At 43.4% G+C, this 24,423-nt stretch overlaps 2 protein-coding genes across 9 annotated transcripts in view; one reads left to right on the forward strand and one right to left on the reverse strand.

Annotated features, from left to right (window-relative positions):
* The window catches only part of LOC120103934 (OVARIAN TUMOR DOMAIN-containing deubiquitinating enzyme 6-like), a 27,328-nt gene continuing 2,905 nt past the window's right edge, over positions 1–24,423 (reverse strand). For 3 of the 8 annotated variants that reach the window (XM_088720619.2, XM_088720620.2, XM_088720621.2), the window contains exons 3-10: positions 19,388–20,345; positions 15,608–15,769; positions 4,637–4,714; positions 2,980–3,058; positions 2,741–2,886; positions 2,345–2,410; positions 504–678; positions 1–382 (exon numbers count right to left, since the gene is read on the reverse strand). In XM_088720619.2, coding sequence (XP_088576745.2) covers positions 138–382; positions 504–678; positions 2,345–2,410; positions 2,741–2,886; positions 2,980–3,058; positions 4,637–4,714; positions 15,608–15,769; positions 19,388–20,062 — 1,626 coding nt within the window. In that variant the 5' untranslated portion in view covers positions 20,063–20,345 and the 3' untranslated portion in view covers positions 1–137. Of the gene's footprint in view, positions 386–503; positions 679–2,344; positions 2,411–2,740; positions 2,887–2,979; positions 3,059–4,636; positions 4,715–15,607; positions 15,770–19,387; positions 20,346–24,423 lie in introns of all 8 variants that reach the window. The other 5 variants (XM_088720614.2, XM_088720615.2, XM_088720617.2 and 2 more) reach the window with 3 other exon arrangements.
* Positions 22,685–24,423, forward strand: part of LOC148700444 (uncharacterized) — a 9,692-nt gene continuing 7,953 nt past the window's right edge. The window contains exon 1 of the mRNA XM_089930410.1: positions 22,685–24,332. Within this exon, the coding sequence (XP_089786536.1) occupies positions 22,685–24,332 (1,648 nt within the window). The remainder of the gene's footprint in view (positions 24,333–24,423) is intronic.

Genomic DNA, 24,423 nt, shown 5'->3' on the forward strand with positions numbered 1-24,423 from the left:
GGCATCTGAAAGTCCAGGTTAGCATTTATTGAACTCATTTTGTTGAGTATCGGAACATTATCACCCTAAGAAAGCAATGCTTTTTTACATGTTTAACTTTATTAATGTTATCTAAACATTTCTCTCTGGTCCAAGGTTCACTCTGCTGCTTTTCCTTTGCGTCGATTGCTACCACCAGGTAACGCACCAGTACCTCCCATCTCCAGCAGGTAGCAGATCATGGAATCCACATCATCACCAAAGATGCCGTAAGCTTCGATAACTTGCATATAGCCGAAACCCATTGATAGGACCACCTGCATGCTGCTGGTGAGGATCATGTCAGATGACGGTGCCTTTTCACTTCCACCCTCCAAAACTGCTTGGGATGACCCCATCCCAGCTGCTGTTCAATCAAATGAATGTTAGAATCGCTTTAGACTCACCATAGCAAAGATATATATAATTTAGCATCTGAAAAGCAACTGAAAACTTGGTAGAAGTGTGGTCCAAAAAGAACATACTTGCTCCAGAAGATGATGGTTCTGCTCCTGACGTGGAAGATTCTCTGAAAGCAAGCTGTTGTTTCATCTTCTCCTCAGCCAGATATTCAGCTCGTGAAGCTTCCATAACCATCCGCTCTATTTCCTTCTCAGTCAGCTCCAGATCAGAGTAAAAACGCCCCTCAGCTAGAAGGGCCTGCCATTAGGGTGTTTGTTCATGAGGAATTAGTCAGGCTATCAACGATGGTATCAAATATATTACCGAGTTCCAACTCAACAAAACAAACATCATGTCAAGATGCTATTACTTTCTGAAAACAAGATTCAACAATTTAAGAATATGTCCTTGTAAATTACTTTCATCACCATGTTAAACAAGTACATGGATATTATGACTCCAAAAGAGATGGATGGGCTGCAACATATATGTGAGTTGTGCTACGTGAGCCTTGCAGATGTGCGCCCAACCTAAATTTTCAGCTATCCAAATAGCATTGCAGTTACTACAATAAGGGGAGATAAAATGGTAAACATGATCACCAGGTTAAAAAGGCTGAGCTTCAAAGCTAAATAACCATTACGATGATGTTCAATGCACATCATAATTGGCCTCAGCACACCAGCAGAGAAGCTAATAGCTTGCATCTTATTCTGCATATACTGAGGATAGCATGGCAGAGACTCCAACATATATAATTATCCCACACAACTGGGCCAAAAATTCCAAGGACAGGACATAGATGTCATATAGCATGTTATGATAGAAGGCCTTATTCACATCCATTAAGTAGAAAAATCAACCATCAGGGCAGTCAAAGAACAAAAAGTAATACATTTGATATAGAGGAGAATATCTCATTGTAGCTGAAGTTAAAAAGAGCAGTCAACATTATAATCTCACTCACATATGTGTTACATGGACTACATACATGGATTGTCAACATATTACAACATTGGATTTATGATTGGCATGACTGGCTATATATAGAGCCTGATCAGTTCGCTCAGTTCTGGTTCATATTCTTAATTATGCTACCACTCTTCCTTAGTGTATTGGTTCCTTGAGTAGGATGAGAATTTTTTTTGTTTAAATTATCTATTATATTTTGGTTTATGAAATTTTGCTGATAAGTTGGCTAGGATTTGTTTGAGATATATGCACTAAGGGATAATATAGTTGTTAGGAGAGTTTGGAGCTATACAAGGAGACTAACTAAATATAGGACTCAAGTGAATTTAATGCACTAATATTTTTTAATCCACCAAACTGCACTATGAACCAGTCAGTGTAACAATTCACAATTTACTTCTGCTTTAGTGAATTAAGTAATTATGATCTAGCCATTATCCTGTTTCCTCCATTTCCAAGCATAATGATCTAAAGTACTCGTAAACGCTTGTCTCAAAAACAGAACATGGTAAGGAACTAAAAGAAGGATTTAATCAGGACTGGTAAAAAAGGGGGGAAGAATCAGAAGCATCAAATATTCAATACCAATGATGTAATAAAATGGCTAGTTAATCATTAAGTTAACGGCTGCAAGTAAAATGAATTCTAAATCTGGAACGTTCACAAGTCATGTCATATCATTTATAGGGAAAGACCATCCAAACACAGCATAAGGTAATTTAAAAGCAATACCTAGATGCAGATGGAGAAATTTGGTGAACAACTGATATGAGATAAGCTTGAAGAGAATAGTAAGATTTAGATCAAAAAGATTTAGAAGCTTCGCCTAAAAAGCAACTTGCCATATATTCATTTTGAACAATACAAAGTAGTCAAACATGTGCTTCTAAACAAACATCGCTAGCACAACAAAGAATAGATAGCAAAGCAAACTCAGAGAAATATCGCTTACATTATTAATCTGCTGGTCTTGCTGGGCTTTGATAGCAGCCTTCACCTGGTCCTTACCAATGTTCGTCTACATTGGACAAAAAAGAGGTCAATCAGGCGAAGAAGCACCAGAATTTGTAAGACAAGCATCAAAATAATTACAGACGCCAAAGTGTAACAGACAAAAATCTGATAGTGCAAGTAAAACATCAGTCCATCTAGCCAGTTGAAGGATCTTAAGAGCAATCATCTGTAGTCTAAAATGTTAAAATTTGCACAACCATTCCCCACTAATTTCTATATTGACATGTAGAAAAAGGAAAAAATACCGAGCTTGAGATAGACATTGACAATAATACGAGTCAATGTAGACAGACTGTCATGCTCCAGCAAGAGACGGTAAGTTGGAAGAACTCACCCCACGAAGACAGCTAAATCCAAGGCCTGCACCAATTGATAATCGGTGTGGATCAACAAGTGAATTGTAATGATTGCCATGATGGTAACTTAACCGAATGGGAGGCATATCAGTGCTATAGCTTCCTTGAAAGATATTAATAGGTTCTGCATATAAAACCGCAACATTATAAGCTGATTATAAACAATATTGCAGTAGATTGGCAACAAAAATGATAGCCCGAAAAAAAAAAATCATACCCGTGCTGTATGAATATATATGAATAGGACGATTATACATCTCGGCAAAAGCCTGGATCTCCACATTATTTCCATAGACCTATTAAAAGCTAGTCAATCAATGAATTTCCCAAACAGACAGTAAATCATTTAAGGTTCAGAGGTATAATTCTATGGATATAAACATTTCCATCAATAAGACCCTATAATACATTGATAAAAGCATGATGAAAAAATAATTCCAAATATGTTTTTGCATTTCTAAATGAGACTGATGATATCCCTTAATGTTGGACCAGATTCAATTCCCATTTTAATTTGCAAGCACTCATGCCAAGCTCGTGGTAGGATAAACTGAAGCCCAGAAAGCCTAGACAAGATGTTCTAAGAGAAAAGCTTGACATGCATGAGAGAGGATCATAGTAACATCAGTGACATTACACAGATGAATGAAGATAATAAATGCAAACAAACAGAATACTTGATTATACTCAAATTTCTAGGGACAAGATCTCACAAGAAACTAGGCTGCTGCATAAAATTTTGATGATACTCAACTGAACTGAGGCATAATGAGTCTCCGATATGCAGTCATATGGCTCTTTAAGCAACATGTACTATGGTGATGTAGATAGCTAAGGGCCATGCAGCCACCTGCACAACCCAATTCTGCTCCAACTAGTAAAAATTATAAAAAAAAAAGGTTTGTTATCTCTCCCTCTCCCTACTATCCTTTCTTCCCTTTTCCTCCACTCAAGATTATTCAAGATACCAACCATTCTTAAACAGCAACGTCAGAAATGTTGCAATTCATGCTTAGCTACAAGAAGAGGATTATAGTAATCCTCCCAGGTTTTTTGCTCAAGGCAACCTGACAAAGTGTAAAGACCGAAGAAAGTCATTTATGAGAGAACAACAACCCAAGGGAAAGAAACATAATTTAGAGAGTCTATTGGATGTTCATCTTGTGAGACCTTTAGTATCATTATGCGATTGATTTAAATAGATAAAGTTGTAACTAAAAAGAATGATCAAGACAGTATATTTGTTACAAAGTATCAAAAATGTTTTAGAAATAATCGAGCAAACTAGTTCCTCGACATTTAGGTCTTTTATTCAATGATGGCTTAAGGTAATCTGGGAGAATATATCTAAAAGAGATGTTAAGCTAACATGTAAACAGAGTCAATGTAAATTGCCGGATGCATGGTTCTTTGATGATCAAGCAGAGTCCAAGAGATTTGTAGTGCATTTATTTACCCAAATATCTCTAGGCAATTTGTAACTTTTGTAATCAGAGTGGTGGGTCCACTTATGCCTGTTCTCAGCAATTCTTGAAAGAGAGCATCCTGGGTGTGACGTCTGAGTTTTAGTTAACTTAACGGTGCACCAGGTTGCTGTCTCATCTACAGCCATCATGGTCACATTAAGCTAAACCTTATGCTTATGAAATCACATGTGTATCAGGAAGAATAATAGGGGTTGCATAAAGGCGTGATGTGCAGCATAAATGTTAAATCTAATCCAAAACGCACGGTAGCATCTTACAAATAACAAGTCAGTTTTGTATATATAATCCAAAACGCACAGTAGCATCTTACAAATAACAAGTCAGTTTTGTGTGTGTGTGTGTGTGTGTGTGTGTATATATATAGAGAGAGAGAGAGAGATCAGATACCTTGTCCCGCCTTTTCCTCTTACAGTAAGATGTAAATCCTTCAGTTATAAACTGAGAGAAATGATCCCTCTCTTTTTCCTGGGAAATCATAAACAAAATTGTGATTCACTACAATTTGCAAAAGTACATGTCACGGACACTAAATAATAAATCATTTTCCTCTTTCCACATGATGATTCTACAATTCACAAATCATTAACAGCACACACTTTTTTATGCTCGACGACTATTTGCCTATGATGTTGGCCCCAACTGTGGCTGTCAAAAATGAGGGTTAAGACCAATTAACAATCAATAATAAGGAAAGCAGAAGCTATAAAATGCAACATCAGTACAATCTTGCCAGACAGAACTGCCTAAAATAGTGAAAATAGGGCAAAAATTGAAAAACTGATTCAACACCAGACCTTGATGCAAATAAATCAATTTTCAAAAAAAAATGTAATTAAAGAAGAATATTGGTTTCAGTCAAAATGGTAACATATAAGATGCAAGGAAGCTTAAAATAATTAATATAAGAAATGTTGATTCTCTATACATAAAGATTTCAGCAGAAATCGTGAGATTTATTCCATTTCTCCCCTTCTAAGTGTTTATAAAGTCACCAATAAATACATTTCCAACCATGGTTGGCTGCACCGTTCTGAACCGCCCAGTTTGGAACATGCCGAACTGAACCAACAGGGAACCAAGATGGTTCACCCTGTTGGCTCGGTAAATAGGCCAAACCAGCTCAACGACGAGGGCTTTCGAGCCCTCTCACTCTCAGTCTCTCTGCCCCCCCCCCCCCCCCTCTCCCTCCCTCTCAGCCTCTCCCTCCTTCTCTGACTCTCTCTCTTTTCCTCTCTCTCCTTCTTGCTCTCCAACTCTCCAACTCTCCTCCTTTTGGTACATCCGGTGTCACGCCCCGAACCCACCACCCGGGTCCGGCACGCGACCGGCCGCATGAGCTCTAGAGCAATGCCCTAAAGATCATGCAAGGCCTAAGATAAACAACAATTCCAATAAATCCATAACTAATTAATTAACTCAAATTGACAATTCGACATGTCCAAATAAACGATCGATTTAATTACAAGATTTTCAAATGTTCATAAATAAAAGATAAGCTGTTTCTATCTATCTAGCAGTCAGACTCCATGCTGATCTCATTTCTCGTCCCACCCGATGGACTCTACAAATCCAGTGCCTCTGAAAAAGAAAGTAAGAATAGTATGAGCTTTTCCAGCCCAGTAAGAATCCCAACAACCACACACAACAAAATCATAAAATAATCAAGTATCAAAATATATATATCATTTCAAAAGCTCAACAAACAACAAATATATGTAATCAGTACATATACACAAATCCTTTTTCACATTATGTGATCCATTCCTGTATTACTCAAATTCCAAAGTTTTCAAACTTTTCATTTCTGGCGTTGGACTAACCAAGATCATGTCCCAGTCCAAGACTGCACAAATCCCACGCATCAGCTCGTGGCCACTATCCTACGCATAAGCTCGTAGAGGCTATCCCACGCGTAAGCCCGTGGAGGCTATCCCACGCATCAGCTCGTGGCCGCTATCCGTAAGCCCGTGGAGGCTATCCCACGCGTAAGCCCGTGGAGGCTATCCCACGCATCAGCTCGTGGCCGCTATCCGTAAGCCCGTGGAGGCTATCCCACGCGTAAGCCCGTGGAGGCTATCCCACGCATCAGCTCGTGGCCGCTATCCGTAAGCCCGTGGAGGCTATCCCACGCGTAAGCCCGTGGAGGCTATCCCACGCATCAGCTCGTGGCCGCTATCCGTAAGCCCGTGGAGGCTATCCCACGCATCAGCTCGTGGCCGCTATCCGTAAGCCCGTGGAGGCTATCCCACGCGTAAGCCCGTGGAGGCTATCCCACGCATCAGCTCGTGGCCGCTATCCGTAAGCCCGTAGGCTATCCCACGCATCAGCTCGTGGCCGCTATCTCATGACAAGGTTAGTCCAACCCATATTACATGTCTAGTTTTACATGTTCAATCACATTCCCATCACATCACATATTTTCATAAATTTTCAAAAATATGTTATTTCTTCCCAAATGAATTTATCTCAATATATTCATTAAAACAACATGCACGCCTCATAGGTGCCGCATCAACACATAAACAATAACAACATAATAATGAAAATATGTTGACAAACATTCATCTCATATGTGTCATATCAGCTCACAAGCAATAACAACACAACCGTAAAATAAATCCAATGATAAATCAATATATGCATAGAAGTGCTCAGATGTAGGGATTCTTACAGAAATTGTAGACTGACTCAAACACAGTCCGAATCACAACCTACGCGCTGGGGTGCTGAGTCCCCTGATCAAAACCTCCTGGCTCTGCCGACTCTTCCTCTACAACATCAATTACAAATCACAAACTAAATCATTTAATATTTAAATATTCCAAACCATAATTGATATTTACTATGGGGTCCATAACCAGATCCCCAAACATCTCAATCTCTCCAAGTCTAAGGCAGTCGGGGTGGCCCGACTCCCACCCTTGTACCACCGGCCCATGTCGTCGCCAGCCGTGGCCGCTGCCACGCCGGCGACGATGGCCGGTCCCGATGAAAAGACCAAAAGAAGGGTGGATGATAGAGAAGGGTTCTTCCTCCACCTCTTTGGTCCAAGGGCAACAGCCGGGGTGGCTGTGCCCTCACCTTCCCCACCCTCGGCCACCATTGGCCGAACCATCGCCGGCCACCCCTGCTGCAGTCACCGGCGATGGTGGCCGGCCAAGAGAAAGAGAGAAGAAGAAGTCTCTTCCTCTTCTTCTTCTTTTCCTTCTCCTCTTATTATTATTATTATTATTTTATTCTTATTTTCTCCTCCTCCTTCTTCTTCTTTCCAATCGACACTGTCCCCTACCCCTTTTTCTTCCATCATCAATCGAAGACCACCGAAATGGTGGTTCGGCTCCCCCCACCCGACGGCAGCCACAAGGGTCCACGACCACCGCCGCCGCCGCCTGTGGCCAGCCGCCATCGTCACCGCCGGTGGCCAACCGACGCGGAAGGGAGAAAGGAGATGGGATGGAACCATGCGGGAAGCCCTCGGTCCACCCATCCCGATCCCCAACAAGGCCCTAGGAACTCATCTCCACCCTTACACAACTCGATCAACCCCCAATGCCATGGATCCCGGCCAACCGGCGACCGGCGGCGGCCAACATTCGGAAGAGGGAGGCCGAAACAGGGGTACCCTGTTTCGGACTCTTTTCCGACGATCCGCCGGCCAAAATCCCACTCACACGACCCAAAAATCAAGCAATGAAGCACAAGGGCTTACCTTGTTCCGGCGGGATGCTCTGGCGGCCCTTCCGGCGAGGATGGGTGGAGGAATCCGTTAGCACAAGCACGGGTCCAAAGCTTTTTCTCCCGTTTGCGGGAGGTCTTCACCGAAGAAAACTTCCTCCGTGGCCGGCCGGATCTCGGTCTCCTCTCCGGCGATCAACCCCTCCGGCGACCAACCTCTCCCCGGACGCTGCCGCCGCCGCTCTCCCCCTTCCCTTTTTTTTTTTTTTGTGTTTCTTCTCCCACGATCGTGCCCTAGGCACGATCGTATATGGTGGATGGGCCCGGTCTTTTCGGGCCGGCCCGTCCACCTCTCTCTTTTTTTTTTCTTTTTTTTTTTTTTCCTGGGTATCACATACTCTCCCCCTTAAAAAAAATTTCGTCCTCGAAATTAACTTACTTGAAGCCTCAAACTTTAAAAATATGCATCCGTTATATCATCCCCGAGATCTCAAGTAGTCTCCCTCTCGGAGTACCTACTCACAAGATTTTGACATACAAAAATCATAGCATCTCAAAACTTGATCCTTTCTATTTACCACACGTAGTAAGTTCTTTTGGTATCCTTCAAAAGAATTCCAAACTCCCAACCTTGGATTAAAATGCCATAATTATATCCCAAGAAATTAATTTCTCTTGATTCTACATAGAGATCATAATTGACTTGACAGAAATAGGAGAAATCTTTAGTATCAAATGCTCTTAATATTCTATAATCATTTTTCTTTTCTTTCTCCCACATCATTCCAACAATAAAAGATCCATAGAATCAACAACATTCTCCTGAAACTAACTCAAGTATTTCATCATAATGCCTTTTAGATCAAATATTAATGATCTTAACCAGTGTCAAAATAAGTCAAACCACCACACTTCCGCTGCACTCTCTGATTTAATTCATTTAATTCTCTAAAGTCACAAAATGATTTCTGACTAAAGTATCACTTTGCATTGAGACTAAGAAACTCCAAATTTCAAATTTCCAAGTAGAGCTAGAGCAAAACCTCTAGATCTTTTTGTCCTCAATTTATATAGAGTGTACATACCATAACTAACCCCCGATTCTTTAGTCAAGTTTAAGGTCACTATGTGATCTCCACAACCTTTTTAGAATCCAAAATATCTAGGTTTGATTTAAAGGGGGTAATTCTTTGTATTCTCTTTGCAATTTAATTAGAAAATCTACTTTGATTTTCCTTCCGACAGAATTTATTTCAAATTCAATGGGTTAGAAGTCATTGAACCAATACACTATGATTAGAATTTAACTCGATCGATCTCCCGATCTTCCTTCACCAAGATTCTTAACATCCATCAGTAATGCTATATATGATAATTCATGTAAGCATCTCATGACCGAAGTCTCTACTCAATATGACATTTATTAGTGGCTTCATCAATAATGACAAAAGATCCCTGCTCAAATCTTAAACCTAGGCTTGAGTTTTAAATTAACACATCAAATAGTCTGCTACAATTATAAGTAAAATCCAGTAGCCCAATCCAAACATGAGAATTCAAATAATTAGAATTCTCCCATCAATATGCATACTCTATGGCCTCAAAATAATCAAATACATCCATAGGAAATAGACCTATTTGCAATATCCAACATGCCAACACCAGATATAATCCACATACATTTTCAACTTCGAAGAACGTTCCTTTCAATATTATGAAATCTCCTTAGCTTATTCCAATACTAAATCAACGTACAAATCCCACTCTAATAATTAGCAGCAAAACCAAAAGTATGATCACATCAAAACCCACATCAAATTTGAACTTTCAAATCATTTAAATAATATCTGAACATGGTATACTCGATATGCCATTGCTGACCTACACTTATCTTAGGTCAAACCTCTCTTATCATGATCAAAGACAATTTATACTTTCCTTCCGTATGCATCGAAAACCAAACCGATGCATACATTTTATCACAATGCCCAGTGATCTTACACCGTAAGCACTGAATTTAATTATCATGTTTCAAGTAATCATAACCTTAAGCTATGATATATTTCTGTCACAATACCTAATGATCTTAAACATATGCTCAGATTCCAACTGGTCACATTTTCCAACAATCTTAAACCTCAAACTTTAATGCCACTAAGGCCACAGTCCCTAGTGGTCTTAAACCTTAGATTATAATATCATTCTTGTAACAATCTCAAGTGATTATAAACCAAATCTCTGATAGTTTTTCTATCATAATTCTCCACTGATACTCACCTGAACATAAACCCTAGGATACCTTAACCTTAAGCTCTGATACCACTCTGTCACGCCCCGAACCCACCACCCGGGTCCGGCACGCGATCGGCCGCATGAGCTCTAGAGCAATGCCCTAAAGATCATGCAAGGCCTAAGATAAACAACAATTCCAATAAATCCATAACTAATTAATTAACTCAAATTGACAATTCGACATGTCCAAATAAACGATCGATTTAATTACAAGATTTTCAAATGTTCATAAATAAAAGATAAGCTGTTTCTATCTATCTAGCAGTCAGACTCCATGCTGATCTCATTTCTCGTCCCACCCGATGGACTCTACAAATCCAGTGCCTCTGAAAAAGAAAGTAAGAATAGTATGAGCTTTTCCAGCCCAGTAAGAATCCCAACAACCACACACAACAAAATCATAAAATAATCAAGTATCAAAATATATATATCATTTCAAAAGCTCAACAAACAACAAATATATGTAATCAGTACATATACACAAATCCTTTTTCACATTATGTGATCCATTCCTGTATTACTCAAATTCCAAAGTTTTCAAACTTTTCATTTCTGGCGTTGGACTAACCAAGATCATGTCCCAGTCCAAGACTGCACAAATCCCACGCATCAGCTCGTGGCCGCTATCCTACGCATAAGCTCGTAGAGGCTATCCCACGCGTAAGCCCGTGGAGGCTATCCCACGCATCAGCTCGTGGCCGCTATCCGTAAGCCCGTGGAGGCTATCCCACGCGTAAGCCCGTGGAGGCTATCCCACGCATCAGCTCGTGGCCGCTATCCGTAAGCCCGTGGAGGCTATCCCACGCGTAAGCCCGTGGAGGCTATCCCACGCATCAGCTCGTGGCCGCTATCCGTAAGCCCGTGGAGGCTATCCCACGCATCAGCTCGTGGCCGCTATCCGTAAGCCCGTGGAGGCTATCCCACGCGTAAGCCCGTGGAGGCTATCCCACGCATCAGCTCGTGGCCGCTATCCGTAAGCCCGTAGGCTATCCCACGCATCAGCTCGTGGCCGCTATCTCATGACAAGGTTAGTCCAACCCATATTACATGTCTAGTTTTACATGTTCAATCACATTCCCATCACATCACATATTTTCATAAATTTTCAAAAATATGTTATTTCTTCCCAAATGAATTTATCTCAATATATTCATTAAAACAACATGCACGCCTCATAGGTGCCGCATCAACACATAAACAATAACAACATAATAATGAAAATATGTTGACAAACATTCATCTCATATGTGTCATATCAGCTCACAAGCAATAACAACACAACCGTAAAATAAATCCAACGATAAATCAATATATGCATAGAAGTGCTCAGATGTAGGGATTCTTACAGAAATTGTAGACTGACTCAAACACAGTCCGAATCACAACCTACGCGCTGGGGTGCTGAGTCCCCTGATCAAAACCTCCTGGCTCTGCCGACTCTTCCTCTACAACATCAATTACAAATCACAAACTAAATCATTTAATATTTAAATATTCCAAACCATAATTGATATTTACTATGGGGTCCATAACCAGATCCCCAAACATCTCAATCTCTCCAAGTCTAAGGCAGTCGGGGTGGCCCGACTCCCACCCTTGTACCACCGGCCCATGTCGTCGCCAGCCGTGGCCGCTGCCACGCCGGCGACGATGGCCGGTCCCGATGAAAAGACCAAAAGAAGGGTGGATGATAGAGAAGGGTTCTTCCTCCACCTCTTTGGTCCAAGGGCAACAGCCGGGGTGGCTGTGCCCTCACCTTCCCCACCCTCGGCCACCATTGGCCGAACCATCGCCGGCCACCCCTGCTGCAGTCACCGGCGATGGTGGCCGGCCAAGAGAAAGAGAGAAGAAGAAGTCTCTTCCTCTTCTTCTTCTTTTCCTTCTCCTCTTATTATTATTATTATTATTTTATTCTTATTTTCTCCTCCTCCTTCTTCTTCTTTCCAATCGACACTGTCCCCTACCCCTTTTTCTTCCATCATCAACCGAAGACCACCGAAATGGTGGTTCGGCTCCCCCCACCCGACGGCAGCCACAAGGGTCCACGACCACCGCCGCCGCCGCCTGTGGCCAGCCGCCATCGTCACCGCCGGTGGCCAACCGACGCGGAAGGGAGAAAGGAGATGGGATGGAACCATGCGGGAAGCCCTCGGTCCACCCATCCCGATCCCCAACAAGGCCCTAGGAACTCATCTCCACCCTTACACAACTCGATCAACCCCCAATGCCATGGATCCCGGCCAACCGGCGACCGGCGGCGGCCAACATTCGGAAGAGGGAGGCCGAAACAGGGGTACCCTGTTTCGGACTCTTTTCCGACGATCCGCCGGCCAAAATCCCACTCACACGACCCAAAAATCAAGCAATGAAGCACAAGGGCTTACCTTGGTCCGGCGGGATGCTCCGGCGGCCCTTCCGGCGAGGATGGGTGGAGGAATCCGTTAGCACAAGCACGGGTCCAAAGCTTTTTCTCCCGTTTGCGGGAGGTCTTCACCGAAGAAAACTTCCTCCGTGGCCGGCCGGATCTCGGTCTCCTCTCCGGCGATCAACCCCTCCGGCGACCAACCTCTCCCCGGACGCTGCCGCCGCCGCTCTCCCCCTTCCCTTTTTTTTTTTTTTTGTGTTTCTTCTCCCACGATCGTGCCCTAGGCACGATCGTATATGGTGGATGGGCCCGGTCTTTTCGGGCCGGCCCGTCCACCTCTCTCTTTTTTTTTTTCTTTTTTTTTTTTTCCTGGGTATCACATCCGGAATGGAACGGTACAGACCGTACCATGCCGAACCAGTCGCCAACTGTTACAACCTCCAGTACCGGTTTAGTGAACCTTATTTCCAACTATAAGTGATGATCAACCTAGGAGTGTTGTATCTAGTAAAAAAATGTAGGACTTCAGATAAAAACTGCTGAATATGATTAAATGAGAAAAAGTAAATCATTATGTGTTTTATAAGACCCAAATCAGAAGACCTAAACAGATTTGGCAAGGGCCTGGTGACGATGGCATGTACGAGGAGGTATAGTTTCTAAAAATTGAATTGAAGTTACTAATCCAGACTGTTCTGCACTTGAATAAAATAAATAAAAATATGAAGCACTCTTAACTTTTCAATACAAACAACCATACCTAACTTTGAGCCAATCACCAATGTTGCCTTATTAAAAAAAAGAAAGATAATGTGGCCAGAAGCTTTTTATAACCAAAGGATGAAATATAAAGCAATGTTTCAATACAAGCTCGCCATCAAACTTAACCTAAATAAAATGCAAGAGCCACAAATCATACGTTCAGAGTACATTTGCAAATCAAGATTACTTGGTTATCTGTATCTATGCATCAGCTGTTTTTTATTGAAACCGTGAACAGAAGATGGTGAGATCCTTTACTGAGAATCCCTAATGAAAAATATCTGCACCTGTTCCTGTGAGCTAGGGATTTTCACAAGTAAATATCTTCAGATAAGCAATACTAACGGACCACTGTGAGAGAAGTTTTGCTATTTCCAAGTACAAAATTATAATTGCAAGGTAAACAGAAAAAAGGGGTATCTCACTATTGGTCCATCAACAGAAAGGTCATCGAGAATTAACATGTGAGTCCATAGCACCGTGTACATGACAAATGACATGACAGTAGATATGCATACCCAGGATATTGCAGCCCTTCATCTTGATGCAAACCGGTACAGGTTGATACATGGCTAGGATGCTCAGACACAACTAAATCTATACACATTGAGTATGTCATTCAGATGGGCTGGTTCCTTTTTCGTTTTTTTATTTATCCTCTCTTAGTCCTTCTCTTTTAAGTTTCTTTTCTTTATCTTCATTAGTTTAAGGCAATATATTGGTAGTACTTTGTACCTTGTCATATATGACTTGTTCACCATTATAATCAGCATCCATCTTTGGCATGAGTCAGAAGAATGTTTAGGTACTCAGGATACCTATTTTGCACTAAAAAACAATTAAGAATAACCTAAAGACGCAAAGTTTTGTTGGGAAAAAAAATCCTACTGTATCTTATCATGCCACAAATATACATCTAAGTGCATTTATTTCCATATATGGTGTGCTAAGTGCTAGAAGGGCAAGGCGCCATACACATACTATACATCACTTGCTCATCACAAGAACAAAATACAGGCAGTGACTAACAGTCTAAACTTCCATTAAGAGCAGATAATCCATCACATATTGAAGGTCTTAGGTCGGTCCGCCATTCAGCTTTTGTCACTTGTCATTCCATTGTCTCGTCATTGATGCATGGATAGCAACAATGGCATGAGGAAAAGGTGCAGATTGCACATCTACAAATCCACCACCACCAATAAAATAGCATTAACAAAACAAGAGTGCAACCATGATCTGATATAAACAATGATCAAGAATTGTTGATCTAAAAGACCACCATTCTTGATTTGTTTAAACCATGGTATGTTGTGCCGGCACATACCGGGCGGTACAGGACATACCGTATCATACCGGTTTGGTACCGGTATCCGGTACAGATGGCGTACCGAGTACCGGATGACGTACCGAATATCGGTACACCAAAAAACCCCATACCGATATTGTGCTAGTGTGGCACCGGTACGGAATCCAGTACCGAGATGGCAAACTTTAGTTTGAACACCTCGATAAAGTCATTTGGTGGTCAGAACTTAGATACCGAAATACATAGCCTCTTGTTTTTCATAAACTTATTCCCTATATATAAGAAATCTGCATTATACCAAACAATAATTACCCAGGCTCATTGGTTCACGTGGTTCTGGTTCAGGCTCATAACTCATAACTCACAATTTGTTATTTCTAAATTAGTTGGGTTTTATTTAAATAAATTTATATAATCTAAAACCAGAATTAATCATTATTTATCATAAATTTTTCAACAAAATGGTTGGCACTCATCAAGATATGCTAGAACCAATACTGAACAAATAAGAGAGAGTTAGAAGAAGAATGATAAAGGGATTTAACAATCTAGGAATTATTAGAACATCTTTCCTGTAAATTTCCCTTACTCACCCATCTTTTCATATTAGAGCAAACTGTACTGCAAGAAAAAAATCATTCTAAACCAATTTGCTTGGGGCTTAAATGAATTAGGAAACTATTACCAAACCAAGGTCACATGACATTTGGCCAACAGCAAATCATATTGTATATGTTTGTGCATGTGGGTCATCTCTATAATGCTAGTTAAAAGGAGGAAATATCTAAAAAAAGCTAAAACGACTAACTTCTACAGTAAATTCCTGAAATGCCTAATAAAAATGCAGGCTTACTACTGTTCACAAGACAGCATTTGATTGGTACAATTATCTACCACAATCAATGCACACTTCCCCAACCAAAAGAAAACACATTCGATTGGTACAAATACTTACCATATAATCAATGCTCATTTGCCTAGCCATATCATACGATTCTGGATCACCATAAACTTGGTCAGCCACAGCACGGAATAGACAATTCCCATCCTCCAACATTTTTTTAACTTCAAATCCCTTTGTTCGTCTTATCTCAAGTTCAAACTGACGTTCTCGCTCCTTGAAACAAAATAAGCATGTGACAGTTACATCCCAAAGTATACACCAGCACAAGAAAAGGAAATCAATTCGGTAACCATAACAAGAGTAAGAAACATATAGAGTGAAGCTCATTTGATGGAAAGGATAAAATACAAGTACATGTTTTGTATCTGACATTTATAAATTATCAAAAGGACATATAGATATAAATTGTTGGATAATCTCAGCCTGATAATGCTGTATGTATACATTAACTACAATATCAAAATTCCAAATATATGTTGCCCGTGTCTAGCAAAACCTACAAACCAATGGCACAATCCCAGCCTTCTTTTCAATGGTACAAACATCTAGAATAAAGCTAGGTGCCAGATTCAAAACCAAAGCAAATTTCCAAGGAGCTGAGAAACCCAGCCAATGAACTCAAATAATGTGACTCAAAGTTCAGAGAGCTTCTGTCTATCAAAAGGCAACGGACTGTTGCTAAAATCAGGCCAGAAAACATCTGTTTTGCTTAACTTAAAGGGCTTTAAATATAGAATTTAATCCCTTCTATTTAAAGAAAAAGCAACTGAAGATTGTAGAAATTTCATCACTACTAGCTGATCGGTCCCCTTGCTGTGACAATACCGGACAGCACCTCACAACACTCTAAGAACAAGCACCAGAAAAAAAAAATGAACCATATATTAGATGCCAGAGCTCTATAGATGTCAACTAAGGGCAAAGTAGGAGTGAATAAAATTGAATACAGATCAAAACTAACACATGGCCATCCAGCTATCCTTTGCTTAAGCAAAACTAATCTGCTCTTCACAATGATTGCAGAAGAAGCTTCGACCTATAATTTTCTTACATGCTAAAACATCAAACATCCGCATGTTAAATGATATCATGTCCCTACCAATAAATTCTAAAGCTTGGACCTCAACTAGCCAACACAGAGATGGGAAACAAGAAAAGACAAACGCAACAGATAAAAGCTACAAAATGCCCAAAAATGGATGAACAAAGGCCAGAGCTCCATCATGCAACAACTCAGAAAAGAATGGCGGAATGGGTCACTAATAGTTTTACATCTGAGATAGAACAGTTTCTTTCTTTTATCTCTTATGAAGCAGCTCCACATCTTATCACCAGCACTTTCACAGTCAGTTTATTTTTGCCACACATCCCCCACAACTTAGTATCAAATAGAAGATTACCTGTGAAAATCTCAGCCAATAATTAAACTGAATCGCTTAAAACTAATGGAGACTTTATTGAACAGAAAAAAGGAAGAGAAAACAAAGGAGAGAGAGAGAGAGAGAGAGACCAAACAACTAGAAAAGGATGGTAGAATGGAAAACCTTCAACACCCCATTTGACCTCCTTCCACCCAAGAGTGTAATAGCGTCAAATTTCAGGAAAAGTTTAACATCCCTGTGATATGTTTGGAAGGATCTCATCCCCAAAGAATTAGTATCCCACCCTTCACCAATTAAAAAGGTTATGTTGCAAAGCATGTGTTGAAATGATCCGTAGTGCCATAGGTATACTAGTAAAAGGAAACCATATGTTATACACGTAATACACTTTTTTTGCAGCTCATCAAAGCCTATTTACACTTAAAACACTGTCTCTAAATACTGGTTACTTATGCCTTTTTTTCATTGTGAATAGATTCTGCATAACTATTTCCATTTACCTCTTCTCCCTTCAATCATATCCTCTTCCTATCTTCACATGCTCACATCTGGTATCCAAGGCACACCAATCTGTATCAAAGTGAATAACTATCCTCATAACTATCTTCTTCATTCTAGACATGTGGCTAAAATGTGGCAAAAATACGGAGAATTTTAGTATAGGAAAATTTTTACTCAGGGTAGAGCACAGGTCCAGAATCTCCCCTACAATCTAACACCCATATCCTAAGCATTTCCTTATTACATAACTTCTGAGAGATCCACTTCCCTGCATGGGTAACCAAACTTACGCTGTACTCACTCTCCCTTTAAGTAACTAAGCTCAGCAAACATGCCAGAAGCCACATGAATAACATATTTAAGACCAAGGATTGCAAATTGCAAAAGATGGAGTGAAAATTCCAAGGTGCACATGTTTCTTGCAAAAATGGAGAATCTCAATCAACTCTACACCACTGCCCAAATATGCTTCAACTAGGAATATATCCCCTATCAAGTTTTCTCAAGATATCAAAGCGTGAACCTATGTTTATTATCCCCAGAAGAATCTCATCTTTCATTTCATCTTCTAAAGGCATGTACTTTGATAAACTTTCTATTTATAGTAAAAGCCAAAAAGTCGTAACAACTTTTTCATTTGGCTACCTTATTTCACATGATTCTAACCCATATGAAAAAGGATATAACAACAAAACACATTCTTCATGTTGTACAAGGTTTACATTATCATGAATCTTTGTAGCACAATTTAAAATAAGGTATTATATGATAGCAGAGCCCAGTCAAGCCATTATTGACCATTAAAATCGTCATACTGACATCATATATCCTTGAAGAAAAAGGAGATAGGGTTTCTACCAAGTCTCATTGACTTTATAGTGCAATTTCAATGAAATTAATGGGAGTAGCTCAAATAAAGTGAAATTGTCCATAAGAAGGCATCTTTAACAGTAATCAGAATTCATAACAAGAACCCAAATGGAGTAATGTCAACAATTGATTGATTTCATTAACAATGCAAGTCCCCAAATATCTGCTTCTACTGGCTGCAAGAAAGAAAAGAATTAGAACCATAAGTAGCAAAATATGATTTGCAAAAGAAAGAGGTGGAGGAGTAAACAAATAAAGAATATTTGTTGAGAAAATTGCAGCTACAACAACCCTAAACTCTATATTGGAGAAAATAGACTAAAAATCAGAACCATCATAAGAAATGAACTTCAATAGTAATATATGCAGATGAACCCAAGACAGGCATGGTGAGAATTGGACCCAGTTACAGAGTGGATAATTAGATATTAAATATTCAAAATTAGATCGAAGTCACAGATACTTCTATTTTTTAAGAAGCTTGAACTCAGAAAGGCATCAAGACATAAAGCTGACCAAGATTGATGAGATGACGCTTTTTTTTTATTTCAATTCTTATAGTCAAGTTTATGTTCCAAGTCTTTCTAGTATGTATACTGAACCAAATTGTCATACTTAAGAACCATGACTATGGAAAATTATGGGCCAGATTGAATTGGTCAGAGCTACTAGTTCAATGTTTCATTATAGGGGCCCTGCCTTAGATCAAGTTTCATAGAAAACTGCATTCCCTATTCCGAATCTCTTGGTTTTACCAATCACCATCATCTGGATTTTCCTTACCCAGATAAAAGGCACACAAACAAATAGCAATAAATAAACTGTATGTTTCAACTACATGGAATTCGTTTAAACTGAAAAATATTCTAGAGCGTCAAAGAAATTCAGCAAGTGTGTGTGAAAGCAGAATAACTCCTAGAAGGAAAATAGTGATTTCAACCTGCCAAGGAGCATAGTGGATCAGGATGTCAGGACATCAATCTATAGCAAGTAATTATACATTGTAATAAATACTGCAGTTGATAAATTTAGCGAGATGACCAAGTTAACAATCAAATTGTAATGGAGCAGATCTTACTGCATCATCATACGAGGACACATAACAAGGGCTCTGTTCATCAGCACTGTTGTAACCTTCGCCTTCTCCGTATGACCTGGGAGAAGAAGGCCGAGAACCTGATGGTGATGAACGCGTTGAGACTACAGGCCTCGCTGATGGCCTTCTGGAAGGACCAATCCTCGCACTATTCGAACACCCCAAACCCGTTCTCCTTGGGCTCATATTTGCTGCAGATGGCTTTGGAGGAGGCACTGGAGGAGGTGGAGGGTAAGAACCTCCTGCAACAATCCGGGAAGATCCAATACCAGAATGCACCCTTTCATCATGATCTGAACGCTCAGACACCCGAAACCTACCCAATTCTTCCTCCAGAACTGCAGAACCCAATGCATCATCTTTTAAAGATTCTACCCTGTCATCAACACGTTGATCAGGCCCCCTTTCAATCGGGATGCCCTGGGAAATTTCGGGCAGAAGCTCATCATTCTTTACAGATTTATCCTCAGAACTTCCACATTGCTCTATGCTATCACCTAGAACACCTTGTGCTTGAAGGACTTCCTTGTCTCGCTCCTCCTCCTTCGCAGTTGAGGCAGCCTGAGCTGCTGAAGCAGGCGGCAGTGAAGTAGAGGGGGGGCGATTGGCATTTGAGGAAGAACCTGCTGAACCTCGATGGACAAAGATACGAGTCATCTTGTTCAGCCAAAAATCTTAATCCTTCTGATGCCTTCCTTCTCTTGGACTTCTTTTATTCCACCGCTTGACAACTCAAAACCTCCAAGCCTCAGTCATCCCTTTATTACGAGTTCTGACCTTGGGCGCCCCAGTGCCAATCCCTCGACTGAACGACTTCTTCCAGCCCAGCACGCTCTCCTCCACGCAGCACAATCTCTGCATCCCCCTATCAATTCTCATCAGTCCAAAGTCCTCGTCTTCCACTCAACCCACCAAGAACAAACCCCCTTTATCAAAAACCCTAATTCGCGGTGGACTAGAAAAAACTGCAGTAGCCAACCGAGGAGGGAAGGGGAATGATGAGAAATGGGAGGGGGGGAGTATGAGCAGGTGTAGGAGCTTTGAGATTCGTGCGCAGAGGGGGGGGATCAGTGGGGAAATCGGTCGAATAGGTGTGGGGTGTGTGCCATGGCTGAGTCTGGAGCTGGGCAGCCGAAGACGCCGGTGCGGGGGATGGCTGGAGGGGCAAATCCCATTGCTCCTAAGGCTGCGGCGAAGGGCCCTTCGTGGGCGGAGGTGGCGAGGGGAGCGCCGAGGCAACCGGAATGGACAAGCCATCGGATCTCCCCTCGTGAACTGGAAGCTATGCAAAGCAGATTTTCTGAGGTGGTGGTGGTGCCGGAGGAAGAGCTGGAGGCGGCACGCTTGGAGTGGAGGAGCACCACTGTCTTGGTTAGGAGTCTGGGGAGGAGTGTTCCCGGTGACTGGGTGGCGAGGGAAATGCAAAGGGTAGGGCGTTTGAAGTACAAAGTCGGGTGTTTCCCGCTGACGGAGGGCTGCATCGCCGTTAGGTTTGCCAATGAGGCGGATAGGGAGGCAGCTCTGCGGAATGGCCCGTGGGTGGTCGGCGGTCAGATGTTGGCTGTGGACCTGTGGCGGCCAAACTTCATCCCGGGAGCTGGAGGAATTGGGCGAGTGGTTGCTTGGCTCCGGCTGCCCGGATTACCATTGGATTACTGGAAGAAGGAAACCATCTTTCGGATTGCGGCGAGGGCCGGCAACCCGTTGGCTTTGGATGGCTTCACGGAGAAGGGCAGCAGGTATGGCTTCGCCCGGGTAAAGGTCGAGCTGGATAGCTCTGTTCCGCTCACACCGGGGACTTTTGTAATGGGTAGCTCGGCGGGGGTAGAGATGAAGTTTTGGCAAAGCTTCATCTATGAAAACTTGCCGGCTCCATGCTCCAAATGTGGGAGGATCGGCCACTCGCAGGCGGAGTGTCTGTTCATGCGCCCGGCGATGGGGACGGAGGCGGTGGAGGAGACCTGTGGTTTGGGGAAATCGGCAGCTGAGAAGAAGGCAATGGAGACCTCTGGGCAGGAGGCCAGAAAGGGAGAGGGATCCGGGGGGGAGGAGCCGGTTTACGGATCGTGGATGGTAACTAATCGGATCGGATTCCGGCGAGCGCCGGTGGCGAAGAACCGGAGGAAGGAAGCGAGCGAGTCCAGGGCAGGGAACTCAGTGCCCACATCTCCACATCTCGGTCCAAGCGGGAAGGGGGATGGGCCGTCCTCGCCGTCCTCATCGTCCTCTCCGGTGGATCTTGAGGGGTGGCAAGGTAGCTCGCCGGCGGACGCCGGAGAAGGACGTGTCCTTGGGTGTGTCCACAGGCGGTTCGAGTCAACCCGCGACCGAGTCCGGGTTGGGAGCCGAGTTGGGCGAGTGTCCTGTAGGCCGGGCCAATGGTGACTTGGGCCAGGCCGCGGGGGGGCCCAGCTCCGGAAGTGGGCAGGGTGTGGGTGGGCCGGGCCCGAGCCCGTCGAAACGAGCGAGGAGCCCACCCAAGTTAAAAGGCCGTGCGATGGGAGGCCCGTCCAACCCCGGTGGAGGGACTGTGCCTTCCGTGGAGGAGTTTGGGCGGTCGGGGGCTGGCTTCCGCCGGAAGTCCAAGAGCTCTCCCCCGCCCCTGGTGATGGATCGAGGTCGACCTCCCCGGCGGGAAGCGGTGCACAGGGCCGGCAGTTTTGGCCCACTTTTGTCCGGGAGAGCGGAGAAGGCCGGGAGGCGTGCGGCTCTTGTCCCTTCCGCGGCAGCAGAGATGGAGGCGGCGGGGTTGTCCGGCACCGGCGCTGATCGGGTGGTGGAGTGCTGCGACGTAGCGGCAAGGGGTGGCGGATTAGGTGGTGCGGCGGAGGAGGGAGCTGCTGTGGGGGAAATTTCCAAGCAGAGGGCGTGCCATATGGCACGGGAGCACAGTGGGGTGGCCTCCGAGATGGGAATGGGGAAGAAGGTCACGGGTGACTCAAGCTCCCCTAGGCCTGTGGGTGGTGTCAACACAGAGGTAAGAGGGGAATTGACAGCGGGTCTTGTGGCAAGAATGGGTGCCATTGGAGACTCAGAGTGCCATTTGGCACAACCCGGTGATGGAAGGGATCACCATCGAATGGTGGCTCAGTTGAAGGCTGCAGCCAAGGGAGTGGTTTCTGCGGGCTCGGAGAGTGGAAGAGCTATTGAAGAGGTGGTGTTTCACGATTGTAGCCCCGGGACAGGGGGTAGTGATGGAATCCTGGGTGACCAATGAATGTCATCTTATGGAATTGTCGTGGCGCAGGGAAGCCTTCTTTTGCTCCGGCTTTCCGCAGGATGGTGCAGCAGCATAGGCCGGATATATGTGTTTTGTTTGAGACCCGGTTATCTGGAAGGAGCTTACAGAAGGCTAGGAGAGCGGTTCCTAGGTCATGGAGATTTTATGCAGTGGAGTCCCAGGGGTTGTCGGGTGGCATCATTGTCACTTGGGCGCAGGATTCTTGCAGGTTGGATGTGTTCCATGTATGTACCCAGGAGGTGGTTATAGTGATTTCGGAAGGTAGTAGAGTTTCATGGGTGCTTGCTGCAGTGTATGCCAGTACTGATTTCAGGGAGAGGAGGATATTGTGGGAGGAGGTGTCTCAGTTGATTATTCAGGGGTTTCCTATGATGGTGGCTGGTGACTTCAACTGTATTACGGATCCTCAGGAGAAGATGGGGGGGAAACCCTTTTCATATGAGAGGAAGGTGAAGAAATTCCAAGATTTTTTGACAACGAATGGGCTGATAGATCTGGGGTTCATGGGCTCTAGGTTTACATGGTGCAACAATCAGCAGGGCCAGGCTAGAGTATGGGAGCGACTTGACAGAGCTTGCGCGACCGCCGGGTGGGTTCAGTGCTTTCCGGATCACCGAGTGAGTCACTTGCCCAGGATCGCGTCGGACCACAGTCCGTTACTGGTGAGTACAGACACTTATATTCCAGTTCGGTCTTCCTTTAGATTTGAGAAAATATGGCTTGGTTACCCGAGATCATGGGAGATGGTGAGGGAGGCATGGAGTGCACCAGTTAGAGGAGACGCTATGTATCGGGTGTCTCGGAGATTGGAGTTGACGAGGAGACGGCTGAGGAGGTGGAACCGTGAGGAGGTGGGAGATATTTTCAGGAGGATTGAGGAGTCTGAGGAGGCTATTGCTAGGCTACAGAATCAGGAGGACCAGAGGGGTGGCCTAGCGGATGAGGAGATGGGGGAGCTTAGATCACTATTGACATTGCATGACGGCCTCCTTAGACAGCAGGAGATTTTTTGGAGACAGAAATCGAGGGTACAGTGGATCGTGGAGGGGGACAGAAATACTAGGTTTTTCCACCAGGCGACAGTTATCAGGAGGCACCAGAACAGAATTAGAGTTATCAGGGATGAGGAGGGGCAGCTGTCGGAGGAGCCGGAGGTGATTCAGAGGATCTTGGAGAGCTTCTTCAGGGCCAGGTGGACAGAGCACCCTATAGGTGGGAGCCTATTGGACACACCTTCGCCTTCAGTTGGGGTGTCAGAGGGGGAGACAGTAGCATTGATCAGACCGGTGTCGGAGGAGGAGGTTAGAGAGGCAGTGAGGTCCCTCGCGGGGGATAAGGCTCCAGGGCCGGATGGATTCCCACCCTTATTTTTTCAGAGATATTGGATGATAGTAGGTCGAGATGTGACGGAGGCTATACAACAGTTCTTTCGCACAGCAGTGATGGCAGCAGATTGGCAGAGGACTTTTATCACCTTGATACCGAAGCGGCAGGATGCCACGGAGCCGAGTCATTTTCGTCCGATCAGCCTTTGTACGACCCTGTACAAGGCTACGGCGAAGATACTCACCGTCAGACTGAGGGATGTTCTTCCCAGGCTTATTAGCCCGGAGCAGGGGGCTTTTTTGGAGGGGCGGAGTATATCTGACAATGTGCTTATTGCCCAGGAGTTTATGTTTGATCTTGGTAGGGCTCCGGTGAGAAGGAGTCTTATGGGGATCAAACTTGATATGGAGAGAGCCTATGATAGGGTGAGGTGGGATTTCTTACAGCAGTC

This window comes from Phoenix dactylifera, chromosome 4 (genome assembly GCF_051530095.1).
Source record: "Phoenix dactylifera cultivar Ajwa chromosome 4, Ajwa_hap1_PhDact_Kaust_v1.1, whole genome shotgun sequence".
Lineage (NCBI taxonomy): Eukaryota > Viridiplantae > Streptophyta > Magnoliopsida > Arecales > Arecaceae > Phoenix > Phoenix dactylifera.